The sequence below is a fragment of the Saccostrea echinata genome, unplaced genomic scaffold, assembly GCF_033153115.1.
Source record: "Saccostrea echinata isolate AGI-Se365-2 ecotype Australia unplaced genomic scaffold, CSIRO_AGI_Sech_v1 ptg000057l, whole genome shotgun sequence".
Classification (NCBI taxonomy): Eukaryota; Metazoa; Mollusca; class Bivalvia; order Ostreida; family Ostreidae; genus Saccostrea; species Saccostrea echinata.
In genome coordinates, this window is record NW_026889806.1 from 8,040,698 (window position 1) to 8,062,324 (window position 21,627).

At 32.9% G+C, this 21,627-nt stretch overlaps 2 protein-coding genes across 3 annotated transcripts in view; one reads left to right on the forward strand and one right to left on the reverse strand.

Annotated features, from left to right (window-relative positions):
* LOC133174291 (THO complex subunit 2-like) overlaps positions 1–3,896 on the forward strand; it is a 46,917-nt gene extending 43,021 nt beyond the window's left edge. Inside the window, exons 38-41 of one of the 2 annotated variants that reach the window (XM_061309378.1) lie at positions 1,649–1,712; positions 2,967–3,067; positions 3,350–3,429; positions 3,610–3,896. In XM_061309378.1, coding sequence (XP_061165362.1) covers positions 1,649–1,712; positions 2,967–3,067; positions 3,350–3,429; positions 3,610–3,643 — 279 coding nt within the window. In that variant the 3' untranslated portion in view covers positions 3,644–3,896. The remainder of the gene's footprint in view (positions 1–1,648; positions 1,713–2,966; positions 3,068–3,349; positions 3,430–3,609) is intronic. The other variant, XM_061309379.1, reaches the window with a different exon arrangement.
* Positions 3,897–8,496: 4,600 nt separating this feature from the next.
* On the reverse strand, positions 8,497–21,186 carry LOC133174108 (uncharacterized). The gene is made up of 2 exons (XM_061309148.1): positions 19,817–21,186; positions 8,497–8,878 (listed from the first exon to the last, which is right to left on the reverse strand). Exons 1-2 carry the CDS (start codon positions 21,184–21,186, stop codon positions 8,497–8,499), a joined length of 1,752 nt encoding a protein of 583 aa, XP_061165132.1.
* Positions 21,187–21,627: the final 441 nt, after the last annotated feature.

Genomic DNA, 21,627 nt, shown 5'->3' on the forward strand with positions numbered 1-21,627 from the left:
CCCAAAGCAAAATACCTATAAACACCATTAAGGTTTTCTTAACTATTTTCAATTCCGTGCCTCCGTACAAAAGGCAGGCTTAAATGTCAAAGTAAGCCGTCGACTGTAAAAGTCAGTGCTTCTCGCAAAAGTCCATTACTACTACTATTACTAATGCATCTTCAGAATTTTGATTTTCTTTTTTTACATCGACGCCGTCTGTAATTTGGCATGTCTGGAGTCTTTTAGTATGAGGTGTAACATGCTGATCTAGACATCGAGGGTTACTTCTTGGGCGTTACGTTTAAAACTCAAAAAGAAGTATTCACCACTATAAATACCAAATGGATCAAGAAAGAAGTTTCCTTGATACTTTTGTTCAATGCTTTTGTATTCAGATTGTATATTTCATTGTATATAACTGCAGTTAAAAAGGATTCTACTGGGAATTACTTTTTTATTTAATGAGGCTTAAAATTAAAAAAAAAAAAAGTAAAAAGGTTGTCTAATATTAAAATACTTCCACTCATTTCAATATTACCAGATTTGATATATTTTCGTACAAATTTAGCTTAAGATTTTTTTATAAATTAGCAAGTAATTTTAAGTGGTAGACGTAATTTAAACAGATTCCATTTCGTGTAAATTTTCTATGAACAGTGCTAATCACATAACAAACATGACAACAAATATTAATTAAGCAATATATATTTTGAATCATCATATAGGAATTATGACAATGTTCACAGTTTGATATATTTACCCTTTTCATTTGATTATTTGACTTTATTTGGACATCAACACATCAGAGAAGGAAATATGAACAGTATTTTCCGAAAGATTTCTACGATTCAAAGTGAAATACTTCCTCAAGTGTCCATTGGACCGTTCATTTCTCCAATCGTGTTTTTAATACTAATATAAATTTATTAATATAATTTAATGCATAGATTTTCAAATCATTAAGGTTCATAAACCATCACTCATATAAAATGTTTCCTTAACTCTTATGATTTTCCGAAAGAAATATATTTGTTTAGTAGAATACAAACAGTTATAGCATAGCTTGCGGGGCAAAATTGGACAAAAAAGACACTTCAACTTGACAAACTCGTAAAGGAATAATAGAAATTTATGTCATTAAGAGTTATCTCTCTTATCAGAGTATCGATGAACCTTAAAAAGTATATACATTAACTTAGTTCAAGTATATTTACGTCTACAGAATTAATAAACGAGATTTATCATAGCAGCCAAATTTTTGGAAGTAGTAAGAATATTGCTGAAGCACAAGGTTTTACTTTGTTCCAAATTTTCCAAATTGAAAATTTAGGTAGATATATAAATGTCATCATTTTCATGACCTCTCATCGTATTTGAAGAGATATGATGCCAGAAATGAAAGGTTGATTCATAATTTAGATTTTAATTCTAAAGAATAAGAAATTATTCTATAAAACAACAGACAAATGATTAACTTAAACTAAAATTTACGTGGAGTAGACGAGTATAATGCCAATAGATGGCCTCTTCTCCCACTAATCACGTCATCTAAGGTTAAGCTTTGATTTAAAAAAAAAACACTTGCGTGTCCATGAATCATTTGTACTAACTTAAAATCTTTCTGACATATTAATGCAGATTCATTATCAAATTTGTACTTTTTCAGGATTATCCCGACGGAGCAAGTGAGGGAGAAACAAAGAGACGTAGAAGTGTTGAACCTCAGCATAGTAAGTTTAACTTCAATGTAGATACAAACACAAGGTACACAGAAATGTAGAACCCCAACACAGTAAGTATAAATTAACTGGTGTAAATACATACACAAAGTAAACTAAAGTGTAGAACCTCAACACAAATTGAACTGAAGTGTAGAACCCCAACACAAAATAAACTGATGTGTTGAACCTCAACACAAAGTAAACTAAAGTGTAGAACCTCAACACAAATTAAAATGAAGTGTAGAACCCCAACACAAAATAAACTGATGTGTTGAACCTCAACACAAAGTAAACTAAAGTGTAGAACCTCAACACAAATTAAACTGAAGTGTAGAACTTCAACACAAAGTAAACTGATGTGTAGAACCTCAAAACAGTAAACTGAAGTGTAGAGCTCCAACACAATAAAAGTAAACTAGTGTTGCACCTCAACAAAGGATACAGAAGTGTAGAACCCCAAATACAGTCAAAGTAAGCTGGAGTATGAAACCCAAACACAGTAAATCAAAATAAATTAAAGTATAATATTTCAACAAAGTCAAAGTAAACTGAAGTGTAAAACCTTAGCACAGGAAGTAAACTGAAGTATAGGACCTCAACAAACTCAAAGTAAACTGAATTGTAGGACAACACACCGTCAAAATAGACTGAAGTATAGAACCTCAACAGAGTCAATATAAACTGAAAGGTAGAACCCCCAACACAGTAGGTGAAAATAAATAGAAGCGTTGATTCTCAACTTAGAGAGTCGAGTAAATTTGAAGTGTAGAACCCCAATAAAGTCAAAATAAGCTGAGGTTTAGAAAACAAACTCGGCCAAAAAAGACTGAAGTGTAGAATCTCAACCCAACCAAAGAAAGCAGTCAAAAACAGTCAAATTAAATTAAATTGTAGAACCCTAAGAGTCAAACTAATTATAAACTGAAGTATAGATAAGGTGAAATAAACTGAAGTGTAGATAAGTCAAAATAAACTGAAGTGTAGAACCTCAACGGAGTAAACGTAAGTAAGGAAACCAAACACAGTAAGAAAGAATAAACTGAAGTATAGAATTTCAAGATAGTTATAAAATACAACACAGCAAGTCAAATCAAACTGAAAAGGAAATTGACTCGCTAAGTATGTAAACCATGCAGCATTGTATGTTTCAGGAAAAAGAAAGAAAATAATTTTTTATCTTTGCAACCTATTCTTAGTTCTTTTATGTGTATATTCTTCTAATAGCTCTCTTAAATTTTCATATAACTGCCATGTTTTTTGTAGGTCATTCCAGTTCAAAGATAAATGGAGATTCCGATAAACATCACAGCAAACGTGACCAGTCCAGGGATAGACTAGACGGCCATGTTAAAATTAAGGTCAAGGTTAGCAGATCTATAAAACCATATTGATAATTATTATTATTACTCTTTATTTTCATTAAAAGTTCCTAGTTGTGTGCATTGCAAATGAAATGGCCGATAAATCATGCTTCTTGTTGCGATTTCTAAAGTTAAAGAAAAAGGTTCATTCCTATTATAAAAAAAAATTAATGTTCCTATTTGTAAATTTAAAAAAAGTTCATTCCTGTAAATAAAAAAGATATGCAAAAGAGAATGAAACATTGGTGTTGTTTTCACTTGTATTTTTAAATTTGTTTTAAACAGGAGGAACCAACAGATGATTCCCAACAGAAGTCAAAATCAAAAGACAAAAGTAAAAGCAAAGAAAAAACAAGGGACAAATCGTATCCTTCTTTACAAGTAGAGCAAAGTTCAGAAATTCTGGTTTGCAAAAATGTTCATTCAATACTTTAAAAACGAAATTGAAAATGAATAGATGAAAATGTTTTTTTACTACATGGGTACATTTTATTCTTAATTTATTTTTGTGTAATATATTTGATTTTGTTTTCTTTAACCAACAGCAGATCAAGTTCATCTAAGAAGAGTAAGAAATGATATTTAAGCTTATAAAGTACAAGAAGTGCTATGGAACAAACAAATGGAGGGGACTCCAATATCACAAAGACAGATAAATGACGTCATATTTTGTTGTCTTTCTGAAATACAGAAATGTTTTATTGATGGAGGATGAAACATATTTTTATAAACTTAAAATCATGTTCAGTGATTTATGTCTAGAAACTTCTGTTTTATTTGTAGAATGAAGTACAGTAAACATGTTGATTAAAACATACATACATCAGAATAATGCGTTTGTTTTCATATAAGAAGATGATTGAACAAGGCGGACAAATTACCTGTAGTGCGACAAACATGAAGTGAAAAATTAAATCTCAATTATACATGTATCAACATTTTCTTTGATATTTCATCAAACATTAAAGTATACTTTATGTAAAATACATGAGAGTAATGCTCTTGTCTTCATAAAATTTATAAGAGTGCCATCATTATTTATAAAGGTTATTCGATCCTTATGACAACTTAATGAAAAAAATAAGGTCGTTTTCGAGGTGTTTCAGTGAATATTAATGTCATGAATTTTCATGGGGAAGAAGAATATTTAGTGTCCTATTATGTTTGTTTTGCAACTTGCCATGACATCGTAATAAATTTTCAGACCTGCCTACCCTTTCGTTTTCGGCCTTTCTCTTAGTGTGGGACTTTGCCTTACTTAAAGACAACATTCATTGAAGTGAGCTCTAATTACTTATGTTTAAGGTCTCATCCGAAAGACCCGCAACTTTCACTTCAAAGAGCCGAGCGCTTGGCGAAGGAATAGTTGCTACCTATTTTTTTTTTTCTTTTTTTTTATCGACTTGGGTTGTGGCCTGGGTTTGAACCCACGACCTTCTAATCACGGAGGCGAACGCTCTTATAAAATGAGCTACGGTGACGGTATAGAATTAGGCAGAAACACGTGTTATTAATACAATGGAAAGATTGAATTAGTTTTAAGTTAACAACAAACGTCAGTAAGAATGGAATTGTTTATTTTCAAGACTAAATTGTTTGGATTTAATGATGCCGATGCTTTGCAGAACATAAAATTCATGTTAATAAATGAGACAAAAATAATTCTTACGTTTCTAATTATGATATGCAACGTAGGAGTCTGATTTAGATTGTATTAAATCAGTCAAACACTGAAATAGGAAAATTCGAAGAATTACGCCTTTGTCTCTTTGATTCCACCAAATAAGGATAGAAATTACTCCTCAGCAATGAAAAGGGTAGGCACGTCTGTTTTCCACAAAAAGCATCGACGCTGGAGGTAAGTGATATTTTTAGAGAGATACATTTCTCATGTACGTTCGATTTAACGATTTTTAGATAGAAATATGATGATAACAAACTAATCAAGTTCAAAAAGGCCATTGAAACGATACAAATTGGGAGCAGAGCAGAGAGGACCTCTAAAACATCAGAGAGAGAGAGAGAGAAATTATATGTCATTTGTGCTGTTTTCCTTTTCACAGTTTACCTGTACACATGCGTACTAAATACAGCGTTCATTGCAATAGCTGAGTTGAAAAGGTGACAAATAAGCGATTTCATGAAAATTGAGATAATTTTCGACATTATTATTATCATCATCCATATAACTGCTTGTGACTCTAACAGTGAAGCGACAATATATGTTCTAAGGGTATGTATATATTGTCGCCAGCGATAATATTTACATTTATGATTTTTCAGCCTGCGACCGATAGACGACAATATGTGGAATGAGGGTTAGGTTTATGTATGAATGAGGGTATGTAGTCGGCGACAATTTGTACAGGACGACAAAATGTACCGTCACAATCGCTATGCATGAAAAGTCTACGAGACACCACCTTGTGATTTACAAACAAATTGCATTCACAGAACTACAAAAAGATCCTTAAGCAGCCTTAATTGTGGTGCGACAATATATGTGCCGTGAGGATAGGCGCATATAATGTCGCAAGCGACAATATGTTCATGTATAATTAAATTTTTCAGCCGGCGACAATATGTGTCGATGGACAACAATATGTGCAGTGAGGATAGGTGCATATTGTCTCCGACTACATATGTACAAAAACCACAATTTTAAACGACAAGCACAGCTCTGCTCAAAATTTGTATTGTTTCATTGGATTATACGCATGCTTACTGTTCGGTATCTTCACTTATCACAGTGACTGTATAATGAAAAAAGCTCGAATCTTTGAATTAATGACAAGGAATAAGCTCTATATGTTAAACAATTGACCCTTTCTTGAAACACATTTGACAAATTTATTGAATTTGAATTAAATCTTACATAGAATATGTAGTTCAATGAAAAAAAAAATAATTACAGCATCAACGTATGTATTGTATTGGTCAGAGTCTTATTTATCGATAAAATTGATTGCATCATTAAATAATATGTTCATTCAGACAGACAGTTCTCAGCACTTCAGATCTTCCTATGAAGACCTTTTAGAAATGACTGTTACTTCATAAAGGTTTATGGTTCAGTTCTTGTCTATGTGGTGGTAGTTCGGAGTACAGAGGGGCATGTTATTAACCTACAACTAAATCCTTGTTAAACAAGAGTAAACTGTTACGAGATGATTCTAGCATTATGTGCAGCAGATTTCATAATGGTTGTTGAGTAAATAACAACTCAGACTCAAGGTACGAAACTAAAATATTTGTCTAAATTGTCTTTATAAATTAACTGAAATACATTTTGTAAATCAATATTATGATTCTGATTATTGTAGCAGATTGTATCTTATGGAGTGGAAATTGTCTGAGTGATTGTTGGTAGGAATATAGAGCTGCCTGTAGGTCCCCTGTGATCTGTTTACAAATCCCCAGAATCTGCCATGATATGTCTCTGAATAGTACAGGTAAATATATGTAATGGCCAGAGTGCACCAGGGCGTGTAAAGAAGATAAAACTTTTTTTGATTTCATTATGTCTACATGGCGGTAGCTCAGAAATTCTAGTGTCTGAATCAGTACAAACAGTGGAATGTATAATGCATCCTGTCTATTTTTTAAAATTGCACAATTGTTCTATCATCAATTCTTTGATATAACAGAGGTCACTTTCAAGAGATGAAAAAAGTAATACTGCATTCCAATCCTTAAAGAGCAGGACTGACCCCTTGCATCACCGTGACGCTCTGCTATATGCGTATAAATAAACAAATCTGATGTGGGTATGCTAATTTCATCTTGAGCATTTCTATAATAGATAGAGCCTCCCTGTATCTGAATGTCTTGTAATGAAACTTTACAATGTACAACATGCCAGAAATGAAATAAAACTTGACTGCTAATTTAAGCATGTAGCAAGACATTTTGTCAGCAAAGTACCTCCGTTTGTTTCCATCTGTGTTGGTGTGCAAACTGTGTAAAATATAAGCAGTTCTCCGAAGGATCAAGGCTGTAAGAGTTTGTAAGATGACAACATGATACTGTGACAAGTGAGAACTTAGCAATCGTTCTACTGTGTACAGGGCCTTCACGCTATTGCTTAGACTTTTGATGTAAAGTGCATTAGTATTGGATATCTCAACGAAAATTTCTTCGTGAAAGGTATTTTCAGAAGTCAGATTCTTTGCATGTGTACAAATAAAGAGTGTAGGATTACAAAGGAAATTGATAGCACAGGATCTGATAGACGGGCTCTGTAAAAGACAGGATACGCCCTTTTCGTATAATGTATACAAGCGTAAAAATAAAATCAATTGTGCTTCACCATGGATGTTACTCAGAAACATGTTGTTTTGTGGAATGAAAAAGTTCGGACAAACCCCTCCATAAACCCATTTAAGAATGAGTTTAAAGCAGATCCAGAAACCCTCAAGGAAATTTTGTGGACACCAGTTAGACAATAAGTTTTGTTGAAGTGCCCAGAAGACTGCTGTTTTCATGTGATAGGAACAAAGCAATTTATCCTCAGTACTTAAACCAGTGTTGATTACTTCTTTCAAGTACACTTTCAGTAAACTGTAGGTTATAAATTGAGAGTGGTTCATTGAGTACACAAGTTTTTGTTCTGCCAGAGAGAAAGAAATTCTCCATTCTTTGTCTTTATGATTACCTAGCTTGTTTCCTATTGCTATGAAGTGATATCCATTTTTGACAATATCACGAACAACTTGAGAATGGGGTCATGCATGACATCTGTCGATCCATGAGGAGGCTAAGGGAGGCCAAAAGTCACTGACAAAACAGTGAGCGTAATCAAATTCTACAGCTGCTACGATACCGCTACTGCACAGCCCATGTATTATTAGTTACATAGTTTTGTAGTGACAGGGTACGGGATGATACCTGGTTAGTAAATTTCATACCTGGCGAGGCGAAGCCAAGCCAGGTATGAAATTTACTAACCAGGTATCATCCCGTACCCCACCGATGAAATGTTTATGGTCTGTGGTTTGTAAAATTGTTTTTCTCCGCTACATGTTTCATCACTCATACAATGCCTATTATGACGTCACGTTGTGTTACGTAATGTTGTTTTGCGAGTGTTTCATAACGTACTGACAGTTTCGAAGACTTTTAGTAAAGTGAGAAAAAGGTTCAATCTCGTTACTTACGTTGATTAACTTTTTACTTATCAACAGACAACCGCAAACCTCGTGAACTCGAGTTGTTTGAAGTGTTACAAAAGAACGATAACTCCGCATCAACCATGTATTGATTTTCAAGCGACTAGGTATAAGTAATACACCCCCTTCACGTGACAGACTTCAACCAATCGTAAGCCAGGATTTCATCGAAAAATCATCAGAGGTGGGGTAAAATGGAATCTGGGCATGATGACGAAGCCATGATCAGTCTGTAAAAGGAACTAGATATATATGTCATGTCATTCATTCTGACACATGATAACTGAATTTGTCTGCTCTTGGTATAAGTAACTGCAGTAAAGTAAATCCTTTTGGACTATCAGAACTATCAGTAAGAATCAGTACTTGTCTGGACAAGATATATAACCTAGTCTGAGACAAGTCCGAATTCACTTGATCTTTATCACTCCAGGCCATGGTATCTAAATCAAACTCTAACAGTCTCATTCCCTCTCCATTACTTCCACTCATTATCATACAGGTCTGGTCATCGGTCCTTGCTTGGTTCAACATCAAGTCACGAATGTCTGCCATATCTCTTCTCATGGCCACCTGATTCGAAGTTCCTACAATACGACACATCCCCTCAAACACAGACTCGGACATGTGCCGCATACTTGTCTCACTGCCAAAAACAAAAAATTGAAATGATTTATTCTTTCAGAACCATCAAATTAACTGTTGGAATTTCGATGGACACTAACTTTGTTCCTTTATCAGCCGCCCTGTTTTTATATTTCTTTGACAACAGAATTTATTCAAAAACTTCTACATGAAAAGAAGAAAACTCTTGCCGTGCTCTTCAACTAGACTTCAGATATATCTACGCGGTTTTATTAATTGACATTAGTTACTTCCATTCATATGTAAACTCGATAAATCTCAGTTAATTTGGAATAAAAGACACCAAAGAGCCTGCCACATCTGTTTCATATTTGGATGTTTTAATGACTAAAGACGATGAGGACCATCTAATAACTTAGCAGTATTACAAACGGAATGACTTCAACTTTTCCTGTTGTCAGCGTCCCTTATTTCTGTAGTAATATTCCAACATGACTGCATATGGTGCATATGTCTCAACTGATTCGATACGCAGGAGTATATTCTGAATATGATCTGTTTTTAACTCTAGACAAGCTATTAAAAATAAGTTGATGTTAGAGGGATTCCAACAACCTAGTTTTAATGCAGTATTTCGTAATTGCCATAGTCATTATTATGATATTGTAAGCAAACATAACAAATATTTTGACTGACATATTTCATATCAATTGCTTGGCCTTTGTTTTTTACTGAATTTGACTACGGGTTTTACTGAATTTGACTACGGGTTATTTCCGTCTACCTGATCAATACATGGGGCTCACAGCGGATGTGACCGGTCGACGGGGGATGCTTACTTCTCCCAGGCACCTGATCCCACCTCTGGAATTACCAAGGGGACGTGTTTATTGCCCTGTGAACAGGTTTGCATTGTTTGTAGATTTTTTGAGATCAATAACTGTTCGTTAACTTCATCTAATTCATTCATATGGATTTCACTTTTGTTTGTTTTGTTTTGCTTTTGATCTTTTTTTAAGATATATATATATATATATATATATATATATATATATATATATATATATATATATATATATATATATATATATATATATATATATATATATATATATATATATATATATCAAAAGTCCATAGATCCACAGTGGTCGGTATTGCAGTATAATTAAAATAATTAAAATGAAAACACGAAGAAATTAACACAGTAAAGCATTAGCGCTTTCATTTACAATCTTCAGATGCTTTACAAACAAGTTTACTAACTGTCACATAGTAACGTCTATTATGACGTCATAATTCGGACCGTAATAAAGTCACTATGACGTTATTGTGCCAGGAGTTATTACGGGAAAATCAAATAATGCTATTAAGCTTTGGTTTTAAAGTAGTTATAAGGTGTTTCTCTTTTTCTTTCCTTTGGATATAGTTTCCAAACAGCATCTTATAAAAGGGAAAACCCGTAAACTGTCTCTTCCCGCATACATCTAAATGTTCACTTAATTGAATATGTCTATATTCTGGATTATTTATTTGCTGTTTGTGGACTCGTATCCGAGCTCTCAGTGTAGTGCTTGTTTCTCCGACGTAAAATTCCTTACATCCAGGGCATGTTATAACATAGATTACGGTCTTTGTTTCGCAAGACATATCTGCATTGACATTGAAATGTCGTCCCTGGAAACTGTAACTGGTTCCCTCCGTAATAAGCTCGCAGGTGCCGCATCTTGGGTCATTGCATTTTGTGACGGAACAGTTCCTTTCCTTGAAATTGGATGTACAAAGAATTCTCTTTAAGTTTTAAGCCTGGTGTTTGCTGTTTATAAATTGAATATTTTGGTAAATTGCATTTGTGTCTTCATCCTCCTTAAGTATCCTGTGTTTTCATCCTCCTTAAGTATATCTCTTGTATTCATTCATTTATATTGTTTCGTTAACTGCTGGTCAACTTACAAAGTTGAACTATTGTGGCGTACCTATTTCACTTTTCTTGGTAAGCAAAAGTCTAGACTAGATTCTTTTTAAAAATCTTTTTTAAGCCAAAATAGAAAAAAAATACATTTGTATTTTATTATTTAGTTAAAAAAAACCTGGAAAACGTCAAATATTTTGGACTAATCCTAAAACATGCAGTATGTTTTTTAAGCAAAGTGATCGCTCACATAACCTGTAGATTATGTAACATCAACGTCATATTGGGATTTTATGACGTAATATTAAATTGAATGTAAAAAAAAAAATCATTTGCATAGTGATGTTTATGTTTATTAATCAGAACTACTTCAAACTGATAAAAAACAAGTACCTGTTCATTTTTTTTTTTATCAAAATCGGTTGTAAATCGTATGTAAAATCATATCGTATGACCACCCTACCAATCGACTCCATTCGACTTACCTGAGCAAGTCGAATGAAAATCGAATGAAAAATCGCATCGCATCGTGTGACCGCACCTTAACGAGGTTCGCTCCTGAGCTTTTGAGGAGATTTTTATTTTAACCTATATTTAAAAAAAATCTGCGTAATGTTTTAATTCTTACAATAAATTTGGATTCTACAATGCCAAATAAACTATATTCAGTTAAAACTCCATGATTAAATTCCTTACCAAAAGCATTAAGTGAGGAACTATATTTTGTGGCGGAAGGTTTTTTTTTTTAGAAGAAAATGATCATTTTTTCTCTTTCGAAGTATTTAAGAGCCATTCTCTGTAATGACTTGAACTTTTATATAGGAGCTGTGGCACGCATAGCCTCAGAATTTCCCCAAATTCTCTATGATAAAAGTCTTTGATACCGTAAACTCAAATCAGGCATAAATTGGTTGCTACGTGTCATGGTTACCATAGCAACATGTCCTAAAGTTTCATCTTCAGAGACCCTTAGTTAACGTTTGCAGCAAAGCAAACAAGTGGTAATGACTGTTTCTGAAAGTTGAAGGCCTGGTGTCTTAAATGCATGATAAACATGTTTGGTAAATCATCTATAACATACGTTACTATGGAAACAAAGTATTCAAAAGTAATAATTTTGTTCATTTAATCTTATAAAGTCATACACTTAAGAATAAAGACAATTATAGGTTGAAATGCAAGCAAATAATAGAGAAGAGATCCTTGTAACATATATCAAGGACAAAATATGATATTTCTTATAGGTTGGCAATGGTTGCCATGGCTTTAATAACACAAAGGGACTTCAAATTTACTCTCTTAGTGTTTTAATCTTATCCTATCTTTTTAAAAAGCATATTTCTATATAACTGATGATCAATTTTTAAAGGCCTTGGTGTGACCCTAATTTTTACATTTCAAAAAATTCAATTTCAATTCTTTAAATAGTGCGTTGCTATGGAAATAAGGCGAAAAAACATACATAAAAATCTGAAAAATACTCTGTTTCCTTGGATACGTACCGTTGTATGTAAATTCCCAAAACTTTAATGATTGATATATGTGAACAACTAACCCGACTCTCAATTTTGACTATCACCCAATCTCTAACTGGATGCAAAAAGCTGGCACATGGGGTCTAATATTGACAAAAAATTAACAAAATCGAACATTTTCTCTTCTTGGTAACCATAGCAACAGTGTTGTATTTTTCAACAAGCTTTATCAATATATGATATTCAGCTTTAGTTCTACAAGATAAGTACTATTCAAGGTGATTCAAATAATATTTTTCTTGATTAAAAGGTTAGTAAATTCCTAAAGCAGCAAAAAAAATATCACTTTAAACAACTAGTACGTTGTTTCCATGGTTACACTGCAAAGTAACAATTAATCTCAATTTTTCTTATGTTGTCGGTCTTGCAAGGTCCTAAGGATGCATATGTGCCGGTCATGAATTTTATTGTTTTTCCTCACGATAGTAGCATTAACCCAATCATAGCAACAGATTTTGCATGGTGACACTGTGTTACCATGGCAACCATGAAAGTTATTTTTAGAATAATATTGCCAATACCTAATTACATGAGTTCAAATATTTTTCATTGTTTTTCTTGCGTTGTTGATTGAGTTTGATCATGTAACATCTATCATTTGTGACTATAGAGCGTTTTTCAGCATTTTTCAGCATCTAAAATGTATTCCAAATGTACCCATGGTTACCACTTACTTAGAGATAAATTCTAAATAGTTTCTTTATAGCATAAGTGGCAACAAGGTGTCATGTTTCTGGGAGAATGGTTTGTTTGTTTTTCTTAGTCTTTATTAAGGCTTAATAAAGATTTAAAGTAGCTGAAAATCTCATTTTTTTCAACTTTTCTGGCTGTTACCATGGCAACCAAGACACATAGCAACGAAATTTTATTTGATATATGTTTCTGGTGTCAAGTTGTAATAATGGGCAAAGTTTCATCAAAATCGGTGACCATGCGTGGCAAAGAAGTTTAAGTGGTTACAGAGAATTGCTATTAAAGTATGTTAAGTTTGAATTCCTATTTTTACATGCAGTCTGCACACAGAATTATTTTGAGCAGTGAACTGTTTTATACTGGTCCTAAATTACATATTTAATAAACTGTCATGAATTCAATCATCATATTTGATAAATAAATCAAATATATTGTGAAAATCAAGAAAAAAAATAGCCCAAATTTAAGCTCAAAATTAGCACTATTTTAGTAATATCTAAAAATTAACATCACAGACCTCCACTTTTAACTTTCTTTTCTGAATATACAAGATACTTTTAACCATTCTTCTTAAATTCAGTAAAATGTCATTACTTTTAAATGAGTTTTTTGCTTGTTAAATTTGTAATGCTAGCAAAATGAAATTTTTTGAGTGCAAAAAGGTCAAATAATTGAACGTGCGGAGTAATTTAAAAAAAATTTCGTTGTCAAAAATTTTAATGGGTCTATTCAAGATGAAATAAAACTGTGTTTGTTCCCATAACTTATTTGAATAAAAAATATTGGAGGAAAAACTTTAAAAATTGATTTATGTGTAAGACGTTTTTACAGTGCAAAAAGGTCAAACTAAATGCTCTCTAGCGCCAAAAGAAGCGCATTGACCCCAATTTTTTGTTTTCATTTTTAATTAAGCTATGTGTATAAATTCTAAAAATATACTTGATAAAAAATTCTCATGACTTTTGATGTCAGGATCCAACCTCCTTAAGTTGTCCAAGCAAATTCCCATTTCGTCTGAACAATTCAAAAACAATTTAGTCTACTTTCTTCTGAGTGTATTTATTTTGTACGAAGGAAAGACTTATTTGTCCACCCAAATATCTTCTTCGTACGAACGAAAAACAAACTTATCAGAACCATTACCTTATTTGTCTTTATTTTCCCAAACAATGATATACTTTTTTGTGGCCTTCAACGGCACCATACTACTGAATTATATTCCGTATTTATAAAAAGTTATGGCCTTCATGGATTTTTGTATATATGATAATGTTATTAAGATTCTAAAATTACAAAAAGTGTAACCTTGCAAAATTAAAAATGGAAAAATAAATGTATTTGCTTACAAGGACGTTATAATGACCCAGGAATTTTCGAAATGCTGACTTTGATTGAGACTGTTGAAAGCACTGATGCATCATCTTATTTGTCAATATCTTGCCTATTTAAGAGTAGATCGTATACAGAGCATGCTCTTGCGTACAGAATAAGTTAGAGACTTACACACAATATGCAGGTGGTTGTAGAATTTTACTACATAAATACATGTACGAAGTGGATGATTCGGAAGCCATCCCGTTTGTCAATACTCAGTAGTTTAGTTGTTAGTTGGCAATAAACGTTTATAATTAGTAAATTTTCAAATTATGAAATGGTTGAAAAAGAAAGAATAAGAAAAAAGTTTTCTCCAATATGCATTGTTACCTACCTATTGTGCGATATTTATTGCGTGCTGAAAACCCAATAGGTATGTCAAAAATTTTATCTGAAAATAACGACCAGTAATGAAGCTCAAATGTCCATCTGAACATTGCAAAGGTGTCCATTTGAACATTACAAAGGAGAATAGCAGACACAGACCTTTAAAAAATGATCAGAGGTGGGATCACGTGCGGTGCCATGGAGAAGAAAGTATCCCCTGTCGATTAGTCACACCCGCTGTGGCTCATTGGCAGGATTAAGCAAACGGAAAATCCGTAGTACAGGGGTATTTATTCGTCTTTTACCTGGCGCTTGGCGAGGGAACAGACAGTGCCTATGTTTGCGACTTAGGTGACGCGGCGCGGCGAACGGAAATCGAACCCGGGCCTCCCAATTACGGACGGAGTGCCCTACCACTAGGCTACCGTGACCGGCAGTGGCAATCTGAGAAATCCACATAATTTTATACCCCTGAATTGAACAAAAATGGCGATTGCGGGGACTTATGACCCCGTAGAAGAATATACGTTTACAGAACCCTTATCACCTGCATATGGAGTTTATGTCTCCCAGTTGATTCGATACGCAAGAGCATGCTTTACATACGAACAATTTCTATAATGAGGTAAGCTATTGACAAACACGTTGATGAAACGAGGATATTAATAGTCTCGTTTAAAGTCAGCATTTTGCAAGTTCTATGGTCAATTTAATGACCTTGTCAGCAAATGCAACTATCAGAGAGTCGAACCCTGATTGACGTTTTTTTAAACTAATCGTTAGATCATTATTTGCACTGAATAGTCTGAAACAGAAAATTCAATATTTTGTTGTTGGATATAAAATCTATTTAACTCGTAAGCCATTTTTTTTCTCAAATTTTCAATCTTGGTTTGCACTTGTGAATATGTAAGAATAAATTCTGTAGCACTAGTGAAATCCATATCCAAGTACAAAATATTGAATATCTTCTATTTAATCTAGTACTTTTCAAGATTCTACATTCATTATTTAAACCTCTTCATCCACATACAACAAAAAAAAAATATTGAATTTTCCTTCTTTCTTTTTTTTAAATGTTAAATTTTGTTTGATTTTTATCTTGTAGTTACCTGTGATGTCATGATTGATTGGTTTTGAGAAGTCATATATGTACCACCAATATTTTGAGTTCACTAAAGAAAATTTATTTTTATTCCATTGAACTTTTAAAGATATTTTAAAAGCAGACCGGAAACATTTACAATCTATTTTCATCCGAACAAGTGTCTAAACGTGCATGTATATAAGGGTTCCTCCGTTTTCTCACGTTTGTATGTATATAAGGGTTCCTCCGTTATCTCACGTTTTCAGTTTTTTTTTCAAGGCAACAAGGAAATAAGCAGAGCCACTCATCGGAAAAAAAGATATTGTAACCATATACGTTTTGCTGATAAAAAATGATTTTTTTCCTTTAATGTTATAAATATTTTCGTGGGGAGTAAAGAAAGATGCTTGGTAGATCATTTACTGGAATCCCCTATCGTAGATGTTAAGGATTTATATGAAGTTTTGGAATTAAGTATACAAGTAGATAGGGTAATTCGCATAAAATCTTTACAAAGATGCATAGCGGGTTCTAGTAAATCTTCTACCAAGCCTCTTTCCTTACTTCTCGCTAAAATATTAACAGCAGTGAGGGAGAAGCCTCAGGAGTACTGTACAGCAATATATTCGAAAAGTGGTGTTAATCAGATTTACTGAAGAAACTTTCAGAAAATCTTAATTCACAAAATTTTACCAAAATTAATAGCATCACAAAGCACGCGCATGTATAATAAAGCTGTTCCCAGATAATTTTTCGGCGAATTTATACTTTTTTCGTAAAATGTAACATTGATAAATCGGAAAAGCCATAGATAAAGCATTTACTATTATTATCCATTGTATAGACGTGATTGAGTCTTAGGCTAAAAGAAGCACTCCACTACGACGTCATCACGTGATGTCTATAAATAGAAAAATTGCCTTAACGAAAAAGTGAAAAGTTCAACACTACCCCAGGGATAATTTATTTTTTTTTTGTGAAAATAATTGTGTAGAAACATCATTAGGCCATGAAAAGTGCCGCTAGAATCCTACTCTCCCGAAACAGAAAAAATTATTCCAAAGTTTTGCATGAAACATTTCCAAAATTTGCACATTTTGTACATACGATCAAGGAATTGTCATCAATTCATGTTAACCACACGATTCTAGCAGCACTTTCCAAGTACTATAGAATAAAAGCTTTCGATACAAACAAAATTATGTTTCAAAGTATGCGGCGTAGTGTTGAACTTTTGACAAGGCTGATCGGGATTTCACTGCCTGTGTTCATTATAAGAAAACTTGATAAATATAAATAACCTTATCTGATTATTAATCTTTAATTCCTAATGAAACACACATGACATTCACGGTATATGCTTCAAAACTCCCATTTCATATATTTGTTTACATGAATTCTCGTCACATTTAATTTTCACTCGGCAAATATTTGATCAATAGCTATGACGTCATGAGTTTGGTATTTAACCCCTGTGATAAATACGTAGCTATTTATACCACCCAAAAACGACAAGATTTAGTTTATATTATGTTTTTGGATGATTCCATTCACTTCTTGGACATGAAAGTAAACTTGAAATATTGATATTAAGAAATCATTATCTCTTAAGTTCACGTCATACAGCTAACTATGACGTCATACTATATAGGCAAGTAGGATATCTGAGTGCAGCCTTCACATACCAGCGCGACCGTTCAACAATTTATACATTTTCAATAAAAATGAAATTTCTAAATTTAGTCACCTTGTCAATAGTTATTTGCAAAATTATTTTGTTAAAAAGCATTCTGATTCTACACAGAAGTAGTCCAAAGTTGATGTTTTAAAGATGCTTGAGTTTCTGCTTGACAATATCTATGTACTTTTTGGATATCAAGTCTTTCAACGATCTGTCGGAATACCCATGGGTACTAATTGCGCCCCGTTATTACTGATCATTTTTGTATTCATACGAAACAGAATTTATTCAAAAACTTCTACATGGAAAGAAGGTCTTTTGTTGTGGTCTTCAATTCAACATTTAGATTTTCAATAAACAATGTTCATTTTCATTTCCATGTTGATTCGATATATCCGTTTCAACTCGAAATAAAATATACCGCAGAGTCTGACACATCTGTTTCATATTTGGATATTTTACTAGAAAAGGACGCTAATGGTAACCTAACTATAAGACTTTATGATGAGGGGTCCCTGTTTGCTCTGCTCTCTGTTTGTATTGTTTAAATGGACGCTTAACCTTGATTACTGTTTCTTATATTCATATTTCATAGCAATTAAAATAAACAAAGCACGTAAAATGAATACAAATCTGGGATCCTTCTCTATCAGTTAAAAAATAGAATAAAAACAGGACGGAGTTGGTTTGAATATTAGCTAATAAAAATGAAGAGTTCGAAAGAAATTAGAATTAATGCCAGTCTTTTATTATTATGCACAAATCATTTAGAATCGTAGATTTGATCTCAATCAAAGAATTTGGTCTTTAAAAAATATTCAGGAGCTTAGGTATATTACATTTTTTAAAGTCTCATACATCTAATAAATAATTGACATCCAATGTCAAAATAAAACAAAATAAAAATTTGTATTTTTATACCATTAAAAAATAAAGAGCTTTTAGGAAGAGGGGTTTTTAATCTGAAGAAGAAATGTTTAAGTTAAAAAGCGTTAATTAATATTTAATTGTTAACACAAGAAAGAAAAGGAAATAATTCTACTTTTTTGTGTAACACAGAAAGTAATCGTCTTTACTGTTTTATTTTATATTCCCATTTTTCTAAAAATGCTAATATACTTTCCCTTGTAAATATGTATTTCCCATAAACAGCATGAAACCTGGAGGATAAAAAGATGCATTTCTCATATGTCCAATAAAACTATTTCAATGATATATACTTTAAATACAATCAAGTCCATAACTTAAATGACAAACATGACGTGTGAAAATATAAAACAAAACTGTTCTTTTCTTTAAATCCACAGGACAGACTAATTTTGCACAAGTAAATCTAATATTAATGTATTAAATTTAAAACAGCAATTATATCTAACATCAAAATAATTGTCAAGGTCTTATTGAACTTTGATTGTATCATTTCATGCTATTAATTCAGACAGTTCTGAGCACTTCAAATTTTCGTCTTACAGTATTGGCACCATGGTGGGATGTTTGCTAGTTGTTGAAGGAGTTGTTAGGACTGTATTGTTCGATTCCTGTTTATGTTGACGGTAATAGACATACAGACCAGTATGTAATGAACTAACATACTGCAGTGCAAGAGGTAACTCTTATGAATCAATAACGTGTTATTGGGTATAATATATGCAGTACATTCTGAGCGGTTTGAGAAAATAAAAACAACTTAAAATCGCTGAAAGGCCTAAAATATTCATCTAAATGTGTCTGTGAACAATTAACTGAAGTAAAGTCTGTAGGTCAGTATTATAATTCTGATGATTGTAGCAGTTTGTATGCCATGGAGTGGATATTGTTTGAGTGATTGTTGGTAGGAATAAAAAGCAGCCTGGAGGTCACCTGTAATCTGTTGACAGATACCCAGGATCTGCCATGATATGTCTTTGTAAGCTTCAGGTAGATATATTAAGTGATCAGAGTGCACTAGGGTTTGTAATTTAGACAGAATTATTTGTGCCTTTACTGTGCTTAAATTAGAATGGCACAAAAATTCAAGAGCGTGGATAAGTACAACCGTTGGGATAAATAATGCTGTTTTATTGTTATTAAAACTACACAGCTGTTCTATCACTAATTCATTGATACAGTAGACGTCATTATCAAGTGGTATAAAATTTAAAATTGTATTTCTCATCTTTGAAGACCAGGACTGACATCTTACATCCTCAGGCTCTTTAACTATGTATGTAAAATATAAAAACATCTGTTGTGGATGTGCTAACTTTGCAATTACCAATTCTATAATAGATAAAGCTTTTTTATATCTAAGTGTCTTGCAATGATACATTGCAGCAAACAACATATCAGAAATAAAATTAAACTTTACTGCTAACTTAAGCATGTGGCAAGACAATTTGTCAGCTAGGTACCTCCTTTTGTTAGAACACGTTTTAGTGTACATGCCGTGCAATATAAAAGCAGTTTTTCTCAGTATCAAGGCTACAAGTCTTTGTAAATATGGAACGTGATACTGCATAAGGTGTGATTTTATCATCAACCGCTCTACTGCTTTCAGGGCGTTTACACTATGCCTTAGGGTTGTGGTGTAACATAAATTAATTTTAATTAGCTCAGTAAATATTTCTGCATCAATTGTATATTCAGGAATTAAAGTCATTTCATTTGTACAAATAAATAGTGTTGGATTACAAAGGGCATTTACAACACAGGATCTGATAGAAGGACTCTGTAAAAGGCATGCAATACCTCTCTCATATAATGTATACAAGCGTAAAAATAAAATTAGTTGTGCTTCTCCATGGATTTTACTCAGAAACATGTTGTTCTGTGGAATGAAAAAGTTTGGACAAACCCCCTCATACACCCATTTAAGAATTATTTTAAAGCAGATCCAGAAGCCTTCAAGGAAAGTTTGTTGACACCAGTTAGACAATAAGTTTTGCTGAAGTACCCAGAAAACTGCTGTTTTCATGTGATAGGAACAAAGTAATTTATCTTCACTACTTACATCATTGTTAATTACTTCTTTCAAATACACTTTCAATAAACCATAAGTTAAAAATTGAGAGTGGTTCATTGAGTACGCAAGTTTTTGTTCTGCCACAGAAAAAGAAATTCTCCATTCTTTATCTTCATGATTACCTAGTTTGTGTCCTATTGCTACGAAATGACATCCATTTCTAACTATGTCACGGACAACTTGAAGATGAGGCCAAAAATGACATCTGTTGATCCAAGAGGAGGCTAAGGGAGGCCAAAAGTCACTGACAAAACAGTTGGCAATATCATATTCCTTTCCAAATACGTTCCCACTACTGCACGGTCCATGTATATGTGTAGTGTAATTGGGGTATTTCGACCTAAACATGATCAATCTGTAAAACGAGCTAGATATATAAAGCCTTTCATTCATTTTGACACATGCACACCTAATATTTATGTCAGCTCTTGGTGTAAGTAACCGGAGAAGAGTAAATCCTGGTGGGCTATCAGAGCTATCAGTAAGAATCAGTACTTCTCTGGACAAGTTATAATGCCTAGACTGTGAGAATTCCCAAATCACTCGATTGTTTTCACTCCAGGTCATCCTATCCTCATCAGATCCCAACAGTCTGAAACCCTCTCTTTTACTTCCGCTCAAAATCATAATGAACTGACTACTTCTTTGCTGTGACATAATTTCACGGATGTCCGCAATATCCCGTCTCATGGCCACCTGTTGTGATGTTCCAACTATACGACACAGTCCCACAAACACAGACTCTGACATGTGTCGCATACCTGTCCTACTGCCAAAAATAATATATGGAATATAATATATATAATGATAATAATATAATTTATTCTTTCGATACTGGTTAATGTTATTTTACAGTTGTATTTGTATTGATTATACACCAATTTTATACTTCGTATTTGCGTAACTAATCTCTTAAGTTTAAAACTAACCCCTGGCCCGAAATATCAGAAACCTTAAAATTGAACTAAGTTAAATTTTATAATGCTTATATAATGTAAAAAATATATATTTTATAATAATTGTTTAACAAATTAAAGGGAAAACATTACTCTTGAATCATTTGAATAAAATGGTTCTTGGTCCGAGGCATTTAACACAATCGTTTAAAAATATAGGAAATATTGAAAAAGGGTCAGCACCAGTAGTAAATCACAGTTACTTGTGGAATCCAAATAAATTTTACGGAGAATATTTGCTACT

Excerpts from the sequence above, each read along its gene's own strand:
- LOC133174108 (XM_061309148.1), bottom strand. The coding sequence starts at position 21,186 with ATGCGACACATGTCAGAGTCTGTGTTTGTGGGACTGTGTCGTATAGTT. Across the intron at positions 8,879-19,816 it reads ACGTGTTCTAACAAAAGGAG|TGAGACAAGTATGCGGCACA; the intron begins GTACCTAGCTGA and ends TGTTTTTGGCAG.